This window comes from Oncorhynchus mykiss, chromosome 12, assembly GCF_013265735.2.
Source record: "Oncorhynchus mykiss isolate Arlee chromosome 12, USDA_OmykA_1.1, whole genome shotgun sequence".
In the NCBI taxonomy this organism is placed as follows: domain Eukaryota; kingdom Metazoa; phylum Chordata; class Actinopteri; order Salmoniformes; family Salmonidae; genus Oncorhynchus; species Oncorhynchus mykiss.
Window position 1 is genome coordinate 46,380,752 of NC_048576.1, and position 21,521 is coordinate 46,402,272.

Below are 21,521 nucleotides of genomic sequence, written 5' to 3' on the forward strand. Positions count from 1 at the left end.
GCATAGCAAAAATACACTTTTACAAAAGAAAAGGCACAATCATTCGGCCATTCGGTGCAAAAGTAAGATGAAATAGGAGAAAATATTTATCTTTTTTTTTTTTTTTACCATAGAACAGAATTATGCAAACAACCACCTGAGTGTTAACAAAATGAACAAACAGAGAGGGATAGATTTTTCTTCACATGCGGTCACATTCCCAAACAATCAATACAGCAGCCTCGCAGGCAATGCGATAGTGTTCAAAAGGTACAAAACGTTGTCCAGAAGAAAGATTGACATTCTTGTAGCATCCACAGTTATTTTTTTTTCCCCCAAGAAAAAACAGCAGTATCATTAAGCAGTCATTTCCTGACTTACCAATCACATTTGCATGCATTTTTGTTATATCCTTTTGTTTTGTACAAAGGCAAACAGATAAAAAAAATGTCACAAGTTAGCTGTTGCGACTGTATATGCATTCAAGAAAGAGACCACCTTGATTGCCTGCCTGTAGAATTGAGGAAGAGATTGGGTTTGACCTTGGTGTCCAAAACAACTTCTAGTTGGTACTGTAGAGGGGGTGAATATTGGATTGCCAGCACTGCCAAATAGCCAATGAGAGTTAGCATTTCACAAATCACTGTCCACACATAGCCTCTGCCAAGTCCCCAACAACCAGATGTTCTGGTTTTCAGGGGAAATGGAAAGAGAGACTTCCACTTTAGGATGTTAACAAGGAACCACTCCATCTTAACTCCTCCACATTTACTGGATTGGTTGAACAGTGCAGAAGGGAACCTCACCCAAAAGTTTTCTTCTCGTCAAGGCCCGTATGTAGGGGATCGAGTTTCAGGTGTTTATTTTACTCCTGTAACGTTAGGTTAGTCCACACCAGGCCAGAGAGACCGTAACGCTCAGATTGACAAGTGCAATATTTTACCGCGTCTTGACTAAACTTTGAACATGAAGTAGTAACAAGAAGTCTACCTGGGTTTGTCAATGAAGATGGAAAATATACCCCTTGGGAGATTTTTCTTGAAATTAAGCTCACAGCATTTTTAAGAATGAAATGGGACATGTCTTTACATTTTTCAAGTAAGACATAAGCTTTGACAAAACAACACTATGGGTAAAATAAATTATAACACAAAATTAAACAACTTATAATCATGTAATGTCATAGTTGTTATCAGTGGTGTAAAGTACTTAAGTAAAAATACTTTAAAGTACTACTTAAGTAGTTTTTTTGGGGTATCTGTACTTTATTTTACTATTTATATTTTTGACAACTTTTACTCCACTACTTTCCAAAAGAAAATAAATGTACTTTTCCCCTGACAGCTGGTTATCCCTACTGCATCTGATCTGGCGAACTCACTAAACACAAATGCTTTGTTTGTAAATTATGTCTGAGTGTTGGAGTGTACACCTGGCTATCTGTAAATTTAAAAAACAAGAAAATCGTGCTGTGTGGTTTGCTTAATATAAGGAATTTGAAATGATTTCTACTTTTACTTTTGATACTTAAGTATATTTTAGCAATTACATTTACTTTTGATACTTAAGTATATTTATAAAACCAAATACTTTTAGACTTTTACTCAAGTAGGATTTTATTGGATGACTTCCATTTTACTTGAGTCATTTTCTATTAAGGTATCTTTACTTTTACTCAAGTACGACAATTTTGTACTTTTTCCACCACTGGTTGTTAGCTGTTATGCAGTGGAAAACACTAGCAATACATGTACAGTTATTACCTATTGTGTAAGAATTGGCCAGTTTAATATTTCACAATTAAAAGGACAATTCTCGGTCGCGTTCACAGACACACATTCAGCACAAATATGCGTGCGCACACAAACATACATTTTAGGGCAACAATAAAAAGGTGAACATAAAATTATTAATTAATATCAAAAACTACTTTGATTTCAAAATATAAGCATGAAGTGAGTTGAGCCATATTGCCTTCTCATCATTAATAATTAAACAGCCAATGAGGAAATGTAAAAATATTGATTTATGGTAATATTCCGCCTCAGGCAACGTCATAAAAACAGTTTGCCATTAGGCTGCAGAAGTTCAATTCTCTTCCTCCCATGCTATCCAACGCAACTCTGATATTTATCAGACCTTGAGTTTTATGTATGAACTAGTTCAATAACACACAGCACCCTACATTCATCTGATATACTGACTGGGGTGGCATACATTTTACACTACTTAAAAAACAACTGAAACACATAAGCAACGAGATACAGTACTTAGAGCTAGCATATTAAAATGCCTTGCCCCCTCCCCTTCCACATATCCCTCCCTTAGCCCAAACCCTTCATCACAGGATTAGACATTTGCAATGACCTGAAAGTAGGCTCTCTATAAAACAAATTACTTGGGTCTTTAGCCCCCTTTCTCTGGCAAACATGAACTTCAGAGGAACAGCAGAGGTGTGTGGAGCTGCATCCTAGACTTTAAACAATACATATACTTTTTAGAGCAGTGTCTGAAGTAAATAATCCACCCTTTTCTCCTTTCATTTCAACAAAGTGCACACTCCCCACAATCTGCCAATAAACTGCTGCCAGTAAACCTAGTGAATATGCATCGCCAGACAGCAAACCACAGAAATAGATTCTCATCTCATTCTAGTTCTGTGCAGCAAAGCCCTAAAGACACAGCACATTATCAGAAAGGGATAGAAGATAATGGATGAGACCAAAACCTTAGGATAGAAATACAGAAAAGAAGAGCTTTGATTTGTTAAACGTCTCTGGAAACGGGAAAGCTGGAGTGTGCATTAGTCGATCAAGGCTGAACTCCTGTCCACAGTAGGTAGTGGGGAGGGGCCATTAGTCATTGAATGTTGTACCAGGAAGTTCGTTGGTCAGTGTGTGCCATCGCTCAATTTTCTTGTCCTTGTTTTTGAGACAGTCGAACCAGTGTTTGAGCCTCTCCCCGTTTGCGCTGATGCCCAGGGACACACCACCTGAGACCGGGGATGGCAGAACAGTAGAAAAGGGTTAGAACGCAACACATTGATGGACGATAGAAACTAAATAGTTTGAACTAACACAATACCCAAAAGACAATCACAACTGTTCTCTGAATACTCTGTGATGTTGCACCCTCCTGAACAGGCTGTCCATAGTAGAATAGGCCTCTTTGAAGTGAGACTGGTGACCAATGTTTAAACCTGAGAATGCAAGCGTTTTATGTGTTCAACCTTGTTCTTATCAATTGCTGGACATGAACAATATAAAACTCTGAGCACATGATCATTTTCTAGCATGAGAGCTACTTTTTTTATATAGCTTTCACATAGATACATTACTCTCTTCTCGCGATTTCAACCGTCATTAGGCCATCTTGTCCAAAAATGATGTTGATATATGTTAGCCCAGCTAATAAAATGTCCATGACAATGAACTTAGCTCTATTGTAGATCTGAGTGTCTATATAGGCTAGGCCAGTCAGTCAATAGCATGTGGTACAGAATTGACAGGAAAGCACGATCAGATGTAGTGTCTTTTACGGCATCGGCTTCATAAGTTATGAAGCAAGCAGGAGGCTTCACCTCAGTGGATTCCTGGAGTAGCTCCGCCCTCTACTGGACACTTGGTGAACTTAGACAGACCGGTCAATTTACACTTATGTACACTTGTGACAAGGTAAGCTAGATAGCGATTATAAAAACACATGTAAAACGTTGTAGGTGTAACCTACATGTAGGAAAGTGTACACCTCCATGCAGCCTCATATGCTAAGGTATTATTAGGCCCCAGCAGTGTGTTTGTGAAGAAAGTTTAAAGAAAGTCGTAGGCCTAACTCCTAAAGAAATGTATTCTTCATTTTTATGGTGATGACTGCACTTTCCTTCTCAACACAATACCACAATGAATGTTAGTCCACATGTGAAAGGAAAAATTATGATCCCACTCTGGGATTAAAATTATGTCGCAAGTGGTGAAAAGCATCAGGAACTACAGTGGGGAGAACAAGTATTTGATACACTGCCGATTTTGCAGGTTTTCCTCCTTACAAAGCATGTAGAGGTCTGTAATTTTTATCATAGGTACACTTCAACTGTGAGAGACAGAATCCAAAACAAAAATCCTGAAAATCACATTGTATGATTTCTAAGTAATTAATTAGCATATTTTAGAATAAGTCTGTAACATAAGAAAATGTGGAAAAAGTCAAGGGGTCTGAATACCTTCCGAAGGCACTGTATTTCTGAATGTATTCATTCAAAAAATGAAACGTCCTCTCACTGCAACTGCGTTAATTTTCAGCAAACTTAACATGTGTAAATATTTGTATGAACAACTGAGACAAACTGAACAAGTTCCACAGACATGTGACTAACAGAAATTGAATAAATGTGTCCCTGAACAAAGGGGGGATCAAAATGAAAAGTAACAGTCAGTATCTGGTGTGGCTACCAGCTGTATTAAGTACTGCAGCGCATCTCCTCCTCATGGACTGCACCAGATGTGCCAGTTCTTGCTGTGAGATGTTACCCCAGTCATCCACCAAGGCAAGTTCCCGGACATTTCTGGGGGGAATAGCCCTCACCCTCCGATCCAACAGGTCCTAGACGTGCTCAATGGGATTGAGATTCGGGCTCTTCGCTGGCCATGGCAGAACACTGACATTCCTGCAGGAAATCATGCACAGAACGAGCAGTATGGCTGGTGGCATTGTCATGCTTGAGGATCATGTCAGGATGAGCCTGCAGGAAGGGTACCACATGAGGGAGGAGGATGTCTTCCCTGTAACTCACAGCATTGAGATTGCCTGCAGTGAAAACAAGCTCAGTCCGATGATGCTGTGACACACTGCCCCAGGCCATGATGGACCATCCACCTCCAAATCGATCCCGCTCCAGAGTACAGGCCTCAGTGTAACACTAATTCCTTCGACGATAAACGCAAATTCGACCATCACCCCTGGTGAGACAAAACTGCGACTCATCAGTGAAGAGCACTTTTTGCCAGTCCTGTCTGGTCCAGTGACGGTGGGTTTGTGCCCATAGGCGACGTTGTTGCCAGTGATGTCTGTCGAGGACCTGTCTTACAACAGGCCTACAAGCCTCAGTCCAGCCTCTCTGACTATTGCGCACAGTCTGAACAATGATGGAGGGATTGTGCGGTCCTTGGTGTAACTGGGACAGTTGATGTTGCCATCCTGTACCTGTCCCACAGGTGTGATGTTCGGATGTACCGATCCTGTGCAGGTGTTGTTACACGTGGTCTGCCACTGCGAGGACGACCAGCTGTGTGTCCTGTCTCCCTGTAGCGCTGTCTTAGGCGTCTCAAGGTACGGACATTGCAATGTATTGCCCGGCCCACATCTGCAGTCCTCATGCCTCCTTGCAGCATGCCTAAGGCACGTTCACACAGATGAACAGGAACCCTGGGCATCTTTCTTTTGGTGTTTTTCAGAGTCAGTAGAAAGGCCTCTTTAGTATCCTAAGTTTTCATAACTGTGACCTTAATTGCCTACCGTCTGTAAGATGTTAGTGTCTTAACGACCGTTCCACAGGTGCATGTTCATTAATTGTTTATGGTTCATTGAACAAGCATGGGAAACAGTGTGTAAACATTTTACAATGAAGATCTGTGAAGTTATTTGGATGTTTACGAATGCTCTTTGAAAGACAGGGTCCTGGAAAAAGGGAGGTTTCTTTTTTTGCTGAGTTTACAATATACCACACCTCATTCCATGAATTAAACTTTGACCTAATAGGACATTCACTGTCACAGGACACCATAACCCACTTACCCCAAGGCGGATTCACTTACCCTGTCCCTATGCTCAACTTACCCATACGGGGTAAGTTGTTCCAAGAGACCACTTTTGTTGGAAAAGCTATGTTTTCAAAACTGTTATGTTTACATGGATTCTGATTATTTCCAGGCATATACAACATCCTGAAATATATGTCGATATCTTTGTTTGAAAGAATACAAATATATTCTTTGACGTAGTGATGCTGAATGTAAAAAATAGCTCAACATACCCCACTCTCCCCTACACAATAGCTAAAGTGGATGAGTGAACAGCTCAAACTCCTGATGAGTGCTGAGGGCTCTTGAGGAGTGCATCATCAAAAGAGAGGAATGGGTTTTTTGTTAGGGATTCAGAAAAAGTTGGATCCCTGTCACTTCAAGTTCATCTCCTCGACCACGAACCACATGTCGGCATGACAACTTGATAAGCTTATAGCCTGGCTGGCATGCAAAGGGTCAGTGTCTCGTGCTTCTTCCTCACCCCTCAGTTGTTTGTTGTTGTCATTTGGGTCCAAGTTTGTGGCACTGGGCAGCTATCAGGACAAATGGAGGCCTCTGGTGGGTGAGTAGGTGTTGTAAACAGAGATGCCAGGGGAGCCTGGGTCGGAGTGTCACCGGTGTTGTTGCAGCCACCTACACGTTTTTGAACTGTTCAGGTCACTACACTTGGTAACGTGGTCACCTGCTTAGTGCTTACCTATGAAATCGTTGGACTTGCCGATGTCGTAATCCCACACGGTTACCTCCAGGGTTTTCTTGCTGAGGTCGGCGTATTTGATTTCGTAGAAGAACTCCTACAAAAAAATATGTAAAAATGTGACTGGCCATACAGCTTCATACAGGCAGCAAGGTTATCCCCAAAAAGCCAGTAAGATTCCACATGAAACATAATCAAAGGAATTATATTTTAATCAATGTTATCAGTGACAATAAATTACCGATACGGCCTACAATTAATCTTGCTGATAGAAGAGAATCAATATTATTATAATTTCTTTATTTAATTTTACCCATTTTTATCCCCAATTTCATGATATCCAGTTGGTATTTACAGTCCCATTCGCTGCAACTCCCGTACAGACTCGGGAGAGGCGAAGGTCGAGAGCCATGCGTCCTCTGAAACACGACGCTGCCATGCCGCACTGCTTCTTGACACACTGCTCGCTTAACCCGGAAGCCAGCCTCATCAATGTGTCGGAGGAAACACCGTACAACTGGCGACCGTGTCAGCGTGCATGCACCCGGCCAGCCAAAGGAGTCGCTAGAGCGCGATGGGACAAGGACATCCCGGACGGCCAAACCCTCCCCTAACCTGGACAACGCTGGGTTGTGCGTTGCCTCATGGGTCTTCCGGGCGAGCCAGCTGCGACACAGCCCGGGATCGAACTTGGATCTGTAGTGACGCCTCAAGCACTGCAGTGCCTTAGACTGCTGAACCACTCAGAAGGCCACAAATAGAATACATTTTGGTATCAATACATCAATAATCAAGGTTATATGTTCGACTTATTGAACCAAAATGTATTCTGAATGCCGTGGAAGCCCAGGTCACCTAATCTCGAGCCGAAAGGCCAACAGGCAACAGGATGGAAATGGGTACGAAAGGAAATGTCAGTGGAAATGTTAATTCACAGGCCTCGCGTGTTCCGGGAGGACGCCACTCAATGCCGCAGTCTAACGCTAAATTAGGTCTTTGTCTGTGGTCTGAACGCGGTCTGAATGTGGGGTCTCTCTGGAGCATAATAACAGATGAATGGGAGAATGTTTGTGAGGCATTCAGAGAAAAAGAGGCAGGCTCAGGAGAGGGGGGAAATATACTTTTACTACAGTCAAGTTGGCCTCTCAATGAGAGTTAACAGAGGGCGGATCTGAAGGTTGCTCACCTCATCATCAATGCATTTGGTTAAAAAATGTACACTATTGTGTAATAAAGGCCACCCAGGTAGATACAGGGGGACAGATAAAATAGAAATATGGGGAGAGGTGATATCTGCTGTCGGTGAGAAGAGTAAATGTACAATGAGTCAGCATTAAAAGTTTTGGCCTTCGATGGTGACATTAAGCGGTAAATGCTTTAATTGATCAATATGAAAGAGTTCCAAACCTCTCAGCCAATAACAGCTAATTTTTCAGTTTTCCCCTCCGCACTCGAAGACATTTTGTTCTTCTTTTTGACCATTTTAATAAAAAATAAAAAAATCACATTAAGGTACTTAATTGTTACCAAGAAATGATTTGATATTGCGATAAAAACAGCTTCATTGGACCTTTAAAGTCATGATTTTCATCATACTGGAACAAAGTCAAGTATAATTAGCCAAGTTTGAAAAATGTGTTTCATAACTTATTTGATAAGCTTGATCTTAAAATATCTGGTTCCTCCTAAGTATCAAGTCTAAAGTGGGATTGATTATTAGAGGGATATGTGATGTCTGAGAGAGACAAGATTTCTCTGAGTGGAAAAAGAGAGACAGAGGAAAGAGAGGAAGAGAGCATGTCCTTCCTTACCTCGTTAAACTCTGGGTTAAGGGTCTTCTTTTTGACAGCAGTCTTGTGTTTTGACTTTTTGTTCTCATCAGGCTTCAGGTACCTGCAGAAAAGGCATGAAGCAGTAACTATTACTGAAAGAAAATGTCTCTCTGCAGTCTACTGTTGTTTAATGTGAATTATTGGGCGTGATGTACACTGTAATAGACATGCAGTCAGGAGATTCAATCCAGGGACACAGAACTTTGAAACGCCTCGCTTCTTTGAGCTCTAAGTAGTCCAGCAGGAATGACTGGCCCAACATGAAAAGGCATTTATGAAAAGGAATGAGACAGCAAATATGGGTCATTAATTAAGCCTGATCAAATTGAATGTTATACCAATTATTTCACCAGAGGGTGCTGTGGCATCAAATTTGATCTGACAGTGGGCAGAAGACTTAGGGCAGCATACGGAGACCAGCATTAAGAAAGCTGTTGCTACAGTGACTGACAGTCCATGGGTTGAAAGGTTGATTACCATATTGTATTAACATACAACAGCGTGGAGTCGTGGCTCTAGTCTAGGGTTGCGCCCCAAATGGGACTATATTCCCTATAGTGCACTATCCTAAAAGCAATATATAGGGAAATAACATTTGGGATGAAAGCTAGGTCCAACTGAAAGCTCTGATCTCCAAAAGTATTTTAATATGTTTAAAATGCTCCTGAAAATAAGATGGGAATGAATGGAAAAAAATCTGGGCAAAAAGTCATTACAATGGCCTCCATCAGCAATGGTGTTTGTTTTCTGCTGTGCATGCTGACGACGCACAATCATAGAGTCTGGAGAGTAACAGCCATTGTTTGAATTACTGGAGGGCTGCACACCCCCATAAAAATCAACCCCTCCATAGGAATTGAAGTATCAATGAGGCCCAAAAGGTCAAAGATTTCGATTTCAGTAACTCCAAATAGATGTTGGGAATCCCCAAGGGCTGGACTGGAGTTGGATCTTGAGGAAGTTTGATCGAACCCCCCCACTGAGTCCAGTAGAACTGCAGTACTTGGCTCTGTCAGAGGTAAGGTGATCGATATGGAGCCAACTGCTCTCTTCTTACACCAACTCGTCTGCATAGTCCATATTGACCGACATATCACGCTTTAATGAAATAACATAGGACATCTAGAAGTTTCATACCCCAAAAAATTCAAGTTGCATACACAAGTCATTCTGGCCTAGAAACTTCACTTGTGCCCTATAGAATGGCTCCAGTGTCAAAATGGACTAGTCTCAACAGTACCTGAGGAAGAACATGGGGTTAAATGAAAGCCTCTACTCCCTTTCAAAAGTAATACACAGATCTCACCCGTGGCAGAAGAGATAGAGATTTTCTCTGAACCTTACTAGAGACTATAGCTGCCTGTGACTCCTCAGGCTGAGGAATTCCATTAGCTGCTAGAAACCAGTTAAGTTTAGAGGAAATCCCATTTACAGGGCCCCATGTGAAAAAAACACAGGTCTTGTCACCTCTGCTCCTGCTCCTCCCCTACGGCGCACGATATCACCAGAGTACTAACCACCGGTCCTGGGATTCATCATTACGCACAACTGGCACTCATTACACGCACCTGTGAATCATTATTATGAATTATGATTCACACCTGGGCTCCATTACCTTCATAATTTCCTCCACTTTATATGTCACTCTCCCATGTTCACTCACCAGTTGGTATTGTTCTTGTGGATCGGCGTACTGCCTTATGTCAGTGTCGTGTTCTTGGTCTGGTTGTTTATTTTAACGTTGCACCTGCTTCCGACTCACCACCCCATCATTACAGAATACCAACTCAAAAAATGGAAGCAGCAGGACTACCAGACATCTCCCAGACGATCAATGAACAAGGTGACTTTCTTCGTAAACACCATGATCAGCTGACTCAACTGGAAGATATTCTCCGCAGTCTACAATGTCTCAACAGCGGAGGATATTCTGGAGCCAGTCTACCCAACGAGTCATCACACCAGCCCATTCAGCAACCCGCTCAGATCAGCAATGCCCGTCTATCCCTCCCGGAGAAATATGACGGGACACCATCCAAAGGCCGTGGCTTCCACCTTCAGTGCTTCTTCTATTTCGCACATCAGATGGGAGTTCCCACCACCAAGAGGCCTAAGGTTGCCACGGTTATTTCTGGGCTGGCATTGGAATGGGCTAAAGTGGGCGGGGAGGGAGGAGAAGAGGAACTAGAGTCTTATGAGGGGTTCATGGCTCTGTTTTAAATGTATTTTTGATCATCCCGTGGAGGGCAAAGGGGAAGGTGAGTAGAGGTCGACCGATTAATCGGAATGGCCGATTTCAAGGTATTTTTTGTTCGCCGATTTGCCCATTTTCTTTTATTTTTTTATACCTTTACTTAACTAGGTAAGTCCGTTAAGAACACATTCTTATTTTCAATGACGGCCTAGGAACGGTGGGTTACGACAGATTTTCACCTTGTCAGCTCGGGGATACAATCTTGCAACCTTACAGTTAACTAGTCCAATGCAATAACGACCTGCCTCTCTCTCGTTGCTCTCCACAAGGAGACGGCCTGTTACGCAAATGCAGTAAGCCAAGGTAAGTTGCTACCTAGCATTAAACTTATCTTATAAAAAACAATCAATCAATCATAATCACTAGTTAACTACACATGGTTGATGATATTACTAGCTATTATCTAGCGTGTCCTGCGTTGCATATAATCTGACTGAGCATACAAGTATCAAAGTATCTGACTGAGCGGTGGTAGGCAGAAGCAGGCGAGTAGACATTCATTCAAACAGCACTTTCGTACGTTTTGCCAGCAGCTCTTCGTTGTGCGTCAAGCATTGCGCTGTTTATCACTTAAAGCCTATCAACTCCCGAGATGAGGCTGGTGTAACCGAAGTGAAATGGCTAGCTAGTTAGTGCGCGCTAATAGCGTTTCAAACGTCACTCGCTCTGAGCCTTGCAGTGGTTGTTTCCCTTGCTCTGCATGGGTAACACTGCTTCGAGGGTGGCTGTTGTCGTTGTGTTTCTGGTTCGAACCCAGGGAGGAGCGAGGAGAGGGACGGAAGCTATACTGTTACACTGGCAATACTAAAGTGCCTATAAGAACATCCAATAGTCAAAGGTTAATGAAATACAAATGGTAGAGAGGGAAATAGTCCTATAATTCCTATAAGAACTACAACCTAAAACTTTGTACCTGGGAATATTGAAGACTCATGTTAAAAGGAACCACCAGCTTTCATATGTTCTGAGCAAGGAACTGAAACGTTAGCTTTCTTAGATAGCACATATTGCACTTTTACTTTCATCTCCAACACTTTGTTTTAGCATTATTTAAACCAAATTGAACATGTTTCATTATTTACTTGAGGCTAAATTGATTTTTATTGATCTATTATATTAAGTTAAAATAAGTAATCATTCAGTATTGTTGTAATTATCATTATTACAGATAAATAAAAATCGTCCGATTAATCGTATCGGCTTTTTTTGGTCCTCCAATAATCGGTATTGGCATTGAAAAATTATAATCGGTCGACCTCTAGAGGTGAGCGTCTACTTCAGCTCCAGCAGGGGAGTCAGACGGCTGCTGAGTATGAGCTTACCTTCCGGACAGTAGCAGCTGTTATTTGGAAGAGGTCTGTGCGAGTAGGTCCATATGGAACTGGCCTTCCCGAGATAACAACCTCACCCTGGACACACTCATTGCGATGTCCATCCGTATGGATAACCACCTCCGGGAGCGTCGGCATCTCCCTCGCTTCTCTCCCTTCTTCAGCAAGTGTTCAGATCAGAGCCTGAACCCATGGAGGTAGGGGTCACACAACTTTCCGCGGCAGAACGACGCAGACGGATACAGCTGGGGCTCTATCTGTACTGTGGCCAGGGAGGGCACAAGCGGTGTCAGTTACTAGAGCAGAGGGACGGTCACATGGTGGTACATCCCCCAGACCAGGAGTGAGTATTCCATCTACTGCTCTTCCTGTTAGACAATTTTTTTTAGTACCCATCACTCTGGCCGACTGTCCCTCATGCCCTGTGTCTACAGCTTTAATGGATTCCGGGCACCGCGGGGAACTTTATGGATCAGACCCTTGCCTCCTCTCTCAATAATACTACCTACCCGCTCTCCTCTCCTTTCCGGTTCAAGGTCTCGACTGTTGGCCTCTAGGATCCGGAACCACCATACACATCACTAACCACTCACCCTGGAGCCCAATCACCAGGAAAAAATCACTTTCATTACCAGTGCACCAGTCAACAAGATTATTCTCGCCCTACCTTGGCTTCAGTGCCATAACCCTACAATCCCATGGTCGTGGATGAGAATCACCGACTGGTCACCTGAATGCTGGACCTGCTTTCCTGTCCCTTGTGGTTCCACGTCGGTTGAGAGTCCTGTGGTTGCTCTCCAGCCCAACATCCCAGAGGAAAATCAGGATCTAAGGAAGGTATTCTCCAAGAACCACGCTACCTGTCTCCCTCCTCATCGCCCCTGGGACTGTGCAATTGACCCGTTTTACGGTGCTACAGCTCCGCGCAGATGCATCTACCCTCTGTCGGTGCCTGAGACCCAGGCCATGGAGGACTACATTCAAGAGGCGCTCCAAAAGGGTTTCATCCGCAGGTCCAAGTCCCCTGTGTCGGCTGGTTTCTTCTTCGTGGCCAAGGAGGGAGGATTACGCCTTTGTATCAATTACCGTGGACTCAATGACATCACCACGAAGTATCGGTACCCTCTCCCGCTGGTGCCGTCAGCCATCGAGTAGCTCCGCGGGGCCCGGTTCTCCACCAAACTGGACCTGCAGAGTGCCTACAATCTCAGTCACATCCGGGAGGAGTGGAAGACGGCGTTCAACACGATGTCTGGTCACTACGAGTACTTGGTTATGCCCTTTGGCTAAGCCAATGCTCAGTCAGTGTTCCAGGCATTCGTCAATGAAGTGTTCAGGGACATGCTTGGACGTCAAGTGATTGTGTACATCGATGATATTCTGATCTTCTCGACCAACCTGGAAGATCACATCACTCGCGTTCGAGCAGTCTCGGAACTCCTCTTAGCAAACCACCTATTCGTCAAGGCGAAGAAGTACCAATTCCACCAGAGGCTACCAAATCAGCCCTCGGGGAGTGAGGGTGGAGGACAAGAAGGTAGATGCGATAAGGTTATGGCCAGTCCCAACCACCATCAAGGTGTTACAACATTTTTTAGGGTTTGCCAAATTTTACCGGCGCTTCATCAGGAACTTCAGCGTCGTCGCCACCCCTCTCACCTCCCTCCCCAAGGGTGGGCCTTGTAGGTTGGTTTGGTCTCCAGCAGTCGACAGGGTCTTTTGTCTCCTCAGGCGTTTCACCTCCGCCCCCTTGCTAAAACACCCAGATCCCACGCTACCTTTTGTGGTTGAGAGAGATTCATTGGAGGTGGGAGTGGGGGCAGTTTGTCACAAAGACAAGGGGACCCACGAAAATGGTATCCTTGTGCTTTCTTCTCCAAGTAACTGTCCCCTGCAGGGAGGAATTATGACGTCGGCGATTGGGAGCTCTTGGCGGTGAAGTTGGCATTAGAGGACTGGAGACACTGCCTGGCGGGTTCCAAGGAACCATTCATCATCCTCACCGAACATTGGAACCTTGAGTACATACGGATAGCGAGGAGACTGAATCCGCGCCAGGCCATCTTCTTCACCAGGTTTGGCTTCACGCTCTCCCAGGTTCTAAGAACATCAAGGTCGATGCCCTGTCCCGTATCTACGATTCAGGTGAGGCTCCTGTCCAGAGGGCACCCATAATCCCAACCTCCTGAGTCGTGGGTCCGGTGGTTTGAGACGTATATGTGGACATCCGCCAGGCTCTAGAGAGGGAGCCCGCACCCCTGAATTGTCCTCCCGTGCGCATCTACATTCCCACAGGGATAAGGGATCAGCCGCTGGCCTGGGCACACACAGCTGTCGTCACTGGACATCCAGGTATTTCTCGCACCATCCATTCCATCACTGAGAAATACTGGTGGCCCATCTTGGTGCAGGATGTTACGTGGTATGTCAACTCCTGTTCCGTGTGTGCTCAAACCAAGTCCCCCCTGGAATGCTCCAGCAGGGAGGCTCCTGCCGCTTCCCGTGCCTCAGCTACCTTGGTCCCATCCATCCATTGACTTTGTTACTGACCTTCACCCTTCTGGTGGTTTCACCACCATTCTGGTGGTAGTGGGTAGATTCTCCAAGTCATGTCGATAAATCCTTCTTCCTGGTCTTCCCACTGCTCTCCAGGTTGCTGAGGCACTCTTCCAGCATTATGGCATTATGGATGAGTGGTTCCGGCATGTGGAACAACGTGAGACTCCAGCGTGCCGTCTATCACCAGAAGAAGCAAGTAGACCGTCACCGCAGTGAGACCCCTGTGTTCCATCCAGGGACCTCCCACTCTGCCTGTCCTGCAAGATACTGAGCACCTGGATCTGGGACCGTTCAAGGTTCTCTGGAGGGTCAATGAGGTGACATACAGGTTACAATTACCCAGTCACTACAGTATCTCACCCTCTTCATGTCTCCCTTCTCAGGCGAGGTGGTTCCTGGTCTCCTAGCTGATGCTGTCCCCAACGACACACCTCCACCCCCTTGGACATCGAGGGGAGCCCGTCGTACGCTGTCAGATCCCTACTGGACTCCCGACGTCGTGGGGGTTGGCTCCAGTATCTGGTGGACTGGGAGGGCTATGGCCCAGAGGAGTGGCATTGGATTCCGGTGGATGACATTCTGGACCCCAACATCATCCTGGAGCCGCACGTCAGAGTGGGTTACTGTCATGTCTGCTCCACCCCTCCAGTATATGACGTCGCCAGAGTACTAACCACCGGTCCTGTGATTCATCACTGTGCACACCTGTGAACCAATACGATTGTTCTTGTGTATGGTATTGTTCTTGCGTACTGCCTTATGTTAGTGTCGTGTTCTTGGTTTAGATTTTTATTAAAACGTTGCACCTGCTTCCAACTCACCACCCCATCATGTCAGGTCTCCAAATCCAGTCAATGAATTAGCCGATGTTCAATTCCCTCAAGTGCTGTATGTCGCCGTGCTCATGTTGAGGTGTTATGACAGATGAATGAACACAACAACATGGAGGCTGTGTAGTTATTGTATTTGAAGAATCTTGTTACATGGCAATAGTATTGAAAATAAATGATTACTGCCGTACATTACTGAAAATGATAATGTATGATTTTATAAATATATAGATAATGAGAGAGGCTGACAATGGGGAAAGCTAGCGGTTGAGCCATAGGGCAGTAAGCAGATTCAAACCAACCCTGTGCCAGAACCTGCAGTATTACTGCTAGACCAGCCTGGCCACACGATGTATGATTTCTAGAGAAAAACTATATACTTCTGGAGCATGAACATAAAGTACACTGCTCAAAAAAAATAAAGGGAACACTTAAACAACACAATGTAACACAATGTAACTGAAATCAAACTGTCCACTTAGGAAGGAACACTGATTGACAATACATTTCACATGCTGTTGTGCAAATGGAATAGACAACAAGTGGAAATTATAGGCAATTAGCAAGACACCCCCAATAAAGGAGTGGTTCTGCAGGTCGTGACCACAGACCACTTCTCAGTTGCTATGCTTCCTGGCTGATGTTTTGATCACTTTGAATGCTGGCGGTGCTTTCACTCTAGTGGTAGCATGAGACGGAGTCTACAACCCACACAAGTGGCTCAGGTAGTGCAGCTCATCCAGGATGGCACATCAATGCGAGCTGTGGCAAGAAGGTTTGCTGTGTCTGTCAGCGTAGTGTCCAGAGCATGGAGGCGCTACCAGGAGACAGGCCAGTACATCAGGAGACGTGAAGGAGGCCGTAGGAGGGCAACAACCCAGCAGCAGGACCGCTACCTCTGCCTTCGTGCAAGGAGGAGCAGTAGGAGCACTGCCAGAGCCCTGCAAAATGACCTCCAGCAGGCCATAAATGTGCATGTGTCTGCTCAAACGGTCAGAAACAGACTCCATGAGGGTGGTATGAGGGCCCGACGTCCACAGGTGGGGGTTGTGCTTACAGCCCAACACCGTGCAGGACGTTTCACATTTGCCAGAGAACACCAAGATTTGCAAATTCGCCACTGGCGCCCTGTGCTCTTCACAGATGAAAGCAGGTTTACACTGAGCACGTGACAGAGTCTGGAGATGCCGTGGAGAATGTTCTGCTGCCTGCAACGTCCTCCAGCGTGACCGGTTTGGCGGTGGGTCAGTCATGGTGTGGGGTGGCATTTCTTTGGGGGGGCCGCAAAGCCCTCCATGTGCTCGCCAGAGGTAGCCTGACTGCCATTAGGTACCGAGATGAGATCCTCAGACCCCTTGTGAGACCATATGCTGGTGCGGTTGGCCCTGGGTTCCTCCTAATGCAAGACAATGCTAGACCTCATGTGGCTGGAGTGTGTCAGCAGTTCCTGCAAGAGGAAGGCATTGATGCTATGGACTGGCCCGCCCGTTTCCCAGACCTGAATCCAATTGAGCACATCTGGGACATCATGTCTCGCTCCATCCACCACAGACTGTCCAGGAGTTGGCGGATGCTTTAGTCCAGGTCTGGGAGGAGATCCCTCAGGAGACCATCCACCACCTCATCAGGAACATGCCCAGGCGTTGTAGGGAGGTCATACAGGCATGTGGAGGCCGCACACACTACTGAGCCTCATTTGGACTTGTTTTAAGGACATTACATCAAAGTTGGATCAGCCTGTAGTGTGGTTTTCCACCTTTAATTTTGTGTGTGAGTCCAAATCCAGACCTCCATGGGTTGATAAATGTGATTTCCATTGATAATTTTTGTGTGATTTTGTTGTCAGCACATTCAACTATGTAAAGAAAAAAGTATTTAATAAGAATATTTCATTCATTCAGATCTAGGATGTGTTATTTTAGTGTTCCCTTAATTTTTTTGAGCAGTGTATAATCTGGGATAATTCAAACAATCTTCTTGACCCTAACCAGTCAGGCTTCAAGACGGGTCACTCAACCTAGACTTCTCTTCTCTGTCACGGAGTCTCTCTGCACTGCCAAAGCTGACTCCCTCTTCTCTGTTCTCATCCTCCTAGATCTACCTGCTGCCTTTGACACCATGAACCATCAGATCCTCCTTTCCACCCTCTCAGGGCAGGGCATCCCAGGCTCATTCTTTGATTGGATCTTACCTGGCAGGCCGCTCCTACCAGGTGACGTAGAGAGGATGTGTCTGTACCACGTACACTCACTACTGGTGTCCCCCTGGGCAGGGTTCTAAGCCGTCTCCTTTCTATACACCAAGTCACTCGGCTCCGTCGTATCCTCACATGGTCTCTCCTATCATTGCTATGTGGATGATACTCAACTACTTTTCTTCTTCCCTCCTGACACCCAGGTGGCAACACGCATCTCTGCGTGCTTGGCAGGTATCTCAACTTGGATGTCGGTCCACCACCTCAAGCTCAACCTCGACAAGACGGAGCTGCTCTTCCTCCCGGGAAGGCCTTCCCGCTCAAAGACCTCTCCATCACGGTTGATAGTGTCACACTCGCAGAGTGCAAAGAACCTTACAATGACCCTGGACAACATCCTGTAATTCTCTGCAAACATCAAAGCAGTGACTCGCTCATGCAGGTTCATGCTCTACAACATCCGTAGAGTACGACGCTACCTCATACATGAAGTGGCGCAGGTCCAAAACCCGTCTGGACAACAGCAACTCGCTCTTGGCTGGGCTCCCCGTTTGTGCCATCAAACCCCTGCAACTTATCCTGAATGCTGCAGCCTACCTGATTTTCAACCTTCCCAAGTTCTCTCATGTCACTCCGTTCCTCCGCACACTCCACTGGCTTCCATTCGAAGCTTGCATCCTCTACAAGACCATGGTGCTTACCTATGGACCAGCCTGAGGAACTGCCCCTCCCTACCTTCAGGCTATGCTCAAACCCTACATCCAAACCCGAGCACTCCATTCAGCCACCTTGGGTCTCTTGGCCCTCCCACCCTTATTTAGGGATGCAACCCAGTCGTTTGTTTTTTTAATGTTCCGATGCCATGCTCAGTGACAACGTTCTTATCCTTGCTTGCTGCTAGCTAGCCAACTAGCTATACAGTCACGATCTCTGCAGCCAGAATAACAGTAAAGGTTATTCTGTTGCATTAGTTTAATCTGTTTATCCCCCAATAAGATGATAATGCCCAATTTTGCCTGGTATAGCTAGAAAGTTTGCCTTCTCATCAGAACACCCGTCAACATATCAAAACAAACTTTACTTGTCACATGCACATCAAACACTGACTGTTAATTACGAGGAGATCGCATTGCATATCAAACACAAGGCTAGAAGTTAACTAAATAGTTTGTGGCTAGCAAACCTGCCAATATGACAACCAAATTCAAAAATAGCAGTTGCTGAAAACAGCTGGTCAAACTAGAATATATGGGAGGATTTGGCAGCGGTGGGGATAAATTCATGTTCATCATTCAACATGTTAAGTCATCAGATGCTCCAAAAAAATTATCTGCAAAAACAAATCAATGCAAGCTAGCTAAGTTTTTTTCCTCGCTGGACTTCCGTTTACAATGTATCCAATTTCAGTTTGTGTAGTTGTTGGTTTAGCTTTCTGTAACTTTGTAGCAAGTACGTTCTGCATGTGTAAGCACACAATGGACTTTAAATCCAGACAACGGGACAGTTGGAAAAGATATCGGGACACCTTGCAATTATGATGCAATATTGTGTCATGATTGCAAGGTGCACCAATATCTTTTCCAACTGTCCCATTGTCTGGTTTTAATGTCCATTCCAGAATGCCCTTGTAGCCAATCAGAAACGAGTATACAACAACGCTGTGGTATAAAGTATTAGAATCTCTATTCTCACCAACATGTAATGCTTGTCATACATTCACCCAGCCTGTCAATCAAATGTTAGCCCTCAACCACATGTAACACTTGGTGGGACCACTGCCCTAACAACTGGTGTGTGTGTGTGTACAAAGGGGCTACCGGCCAAGTACAAAAGCCCAGCGTTTCATTAACACAGTGGGGTGGAGCGACTCAGTGTCTGGCAGCCTTCTGAAGCCAGACAGCCACTACATGATGTGTTAGACAGCCATGACATAACGATTGAGTGTCGGAGGACAGGATAACCATTTCAGCTCTCCTTCTCTATTCAACAGAAAATACTTTTCCACTGCTTCTCAAATAGCACCCTATTCTCTATGTAGTGTACTACTTTTGACCAGGTCCCTCTGGACAAAAGTAATGCACTTTATAGGGAATAGGGTGCCATTTGGGACACAGATCTTCTTCCAAGCTCGCAAAAGAGGACATTTGTAAATCTATTATCTGGGCTGCGAGTCTTTCGGGCTTTGGGGAGCGGTTCTCAATCGTTGGTTGGAATTGCCATCCTCTCTTCCAATGAGTCTTCTTCCTCCTTTGCTCTTTCGAGTTCTCACCAGAGCCATGTGTTAATTTCACTTCCATCGTTCAGCAAGATGAAAGAAGTGCAGTAATGTTCAGGTGTGATTAAAAGAACACTTGTTCATAATTGCAGCCCTCAGGATGGCCTCTTGCTCAGTACATCTCTTTCATGTTTCATGAGATTCACTGCCGAAACACTGCTGCTATCTGTTCTGTTCCAAGGACTCCATTTGGACCTTGCTCTGGTCTGCTGGCAATTGGATAATGATTGCAAGCCCTAGGCATAGCAAGGAATTTTGGCTAAATGTAAATTATGTAATTATTTTTCTTGTGTAATTTTGTGCATGGTAATCTGAATTTCTTGCATCATTACATATTGGCAGATAGGAGATGCAGAATTGCATCTTTGCCTGTTTTTCAACACCAGGATTAAAATGTGTTGGCCTAGTAGTGTATCATTCAACATTTCCAAATGGAATTAACTTTTATTTGTTTAATAAAAACAGAGAAAATTGGAAACCAAAGATTGATTCCATATAGACCTAAGGGATGATGAGTAAAAATCAGAACCACTAGAGTTCTGAAGTACATGCGTTTGGGAACATGTGCTGACGCTAGGCTGTGTGACAAACTCACGTTTTGACATAGGGGTCTGAGAAGCCGTTTGCATCCATGGCGGCGAGGTGGGCACAGCGGACGATGCCCACCACCAGGCCAGACTTCTGGGAGCTGTACTTGAGGGAGATCATGATGCGCCCTCGTTCCTCCAGGGACTTGTCGTCTGTCTTGTCAATCTGCGGGTAAAGGAGTGGGGACACACAGTGGTCAAAGGAAAGGAGCACAGTGAGTACATAGTGAAAGTGTCGTGCTCGATAGAAACATAGTCTTACGCACAGCCCATTATATACTGTATACTATACCACCCTTATTTAGAACATTTTGATCCAAGGTGGCTCTTCATGAGGTCCAACAGTTGATCAACAGTTTAGAGGAACACTTGCAGTCACCAGAAGTTACAATAGTTAACATTCACACCCACAACCCATTACATGAGGAACCTGGTGGAGGGGACTGAGTGGGATGCACATAGCAGCTCCACCAGTTAGGGTTGATGACCAAGTTTTCAGTAAGGGCTTTTTTAGATGGGCTTCTTTTCCAAATGCAAAATGTCCATTGATCAGATTGGGAACCCAATCGAATGGTGTGACTTGATTTGGAGTTTTATTTGCAAAATAAGTATTGCTGTGGACTTCTTGGAACACACCTATAATCAATCTCCATGCATGATAGTCCAAGTCCATACTTGTCAGGAGTGACTGCACAGGGACAGAGCAACTCTTCGCAGTTCCTTTAATACTGTGTGTCTATTCGTCTCGATTACATTCCAAATCTAAGATGTGCAAATTTGCCAACTCACTTTCCACCTTATCGGAAATGCACTTTGCCCATAATTCTCTGCTAATGACGCTAGCTAATTGGCTGTGCAGGAAGCGTCTCTAATGATTCCAGCCCCGCTGTGTGACTACTCTGTCTCGTTTACGTAACCCTCATAGAGCGTTTGCACAGGGCTTCACAGAGACACCCTTAGATAGCCTACTGGTTTAAACTTTAAAAAATAACAACAAAACAAAATGCAGACCAAAGAGGGCAATGGATGGAGAGAGAGAGCGAGAGCGAGGGTGAGCACATAAAGAGAAAGAAAGCTTGACATAGTAAATTGGAAGTTGGTAGGGGGACAGATCAAATGGAATGCACACTGAATTGTCAGAATGTCTGAGGTTTGTATATCTTCTATTTAAGAGATAATGCCCGA

The 21,521-nt window shown here is 44.8% G+C and overlaps 1 protein-coding gene across 3 annotated transcripts in view; it reads right to left on the reverse strand.

The window, feature by feature from the left end:
* Nucleotides 1-1,750: 1,750 nt before the first annotated feature.
* Nucleotides 1,751-21,521, reverse strand: part of LOC110537698 (double C2-like domain-containing protein beta) — a 307,080-nt gene continuing 287,309 nt past the window's right edge. For all 3 annotated transcript variants that reach the window (XM_021623935.2, XM_036937658.1, XM_021623936.2), the window contains 4 exons: nt 20,345-20,502; nt 8,286-8,367; nt 6,475-6,571; nt 1,751-2,971 (listed from right to left, as the gene is read on the reverse strand). In XM_021623935.2, the coding sequence (XP_021479610.2) occupies nt 2,835-2,971; nt 6,475-6,571; nt 8,286-8,367; nt 20,345-20,502 (474 nt within the window). In that variant the 3' untranslated portion in view covers nt 1,751-2,834. The remainder of the gene's footprint in view (nt 2,972-6,474; nt 6,572-8,285; nt 8,368-20,344; nt 20,503-21,521) is intronic.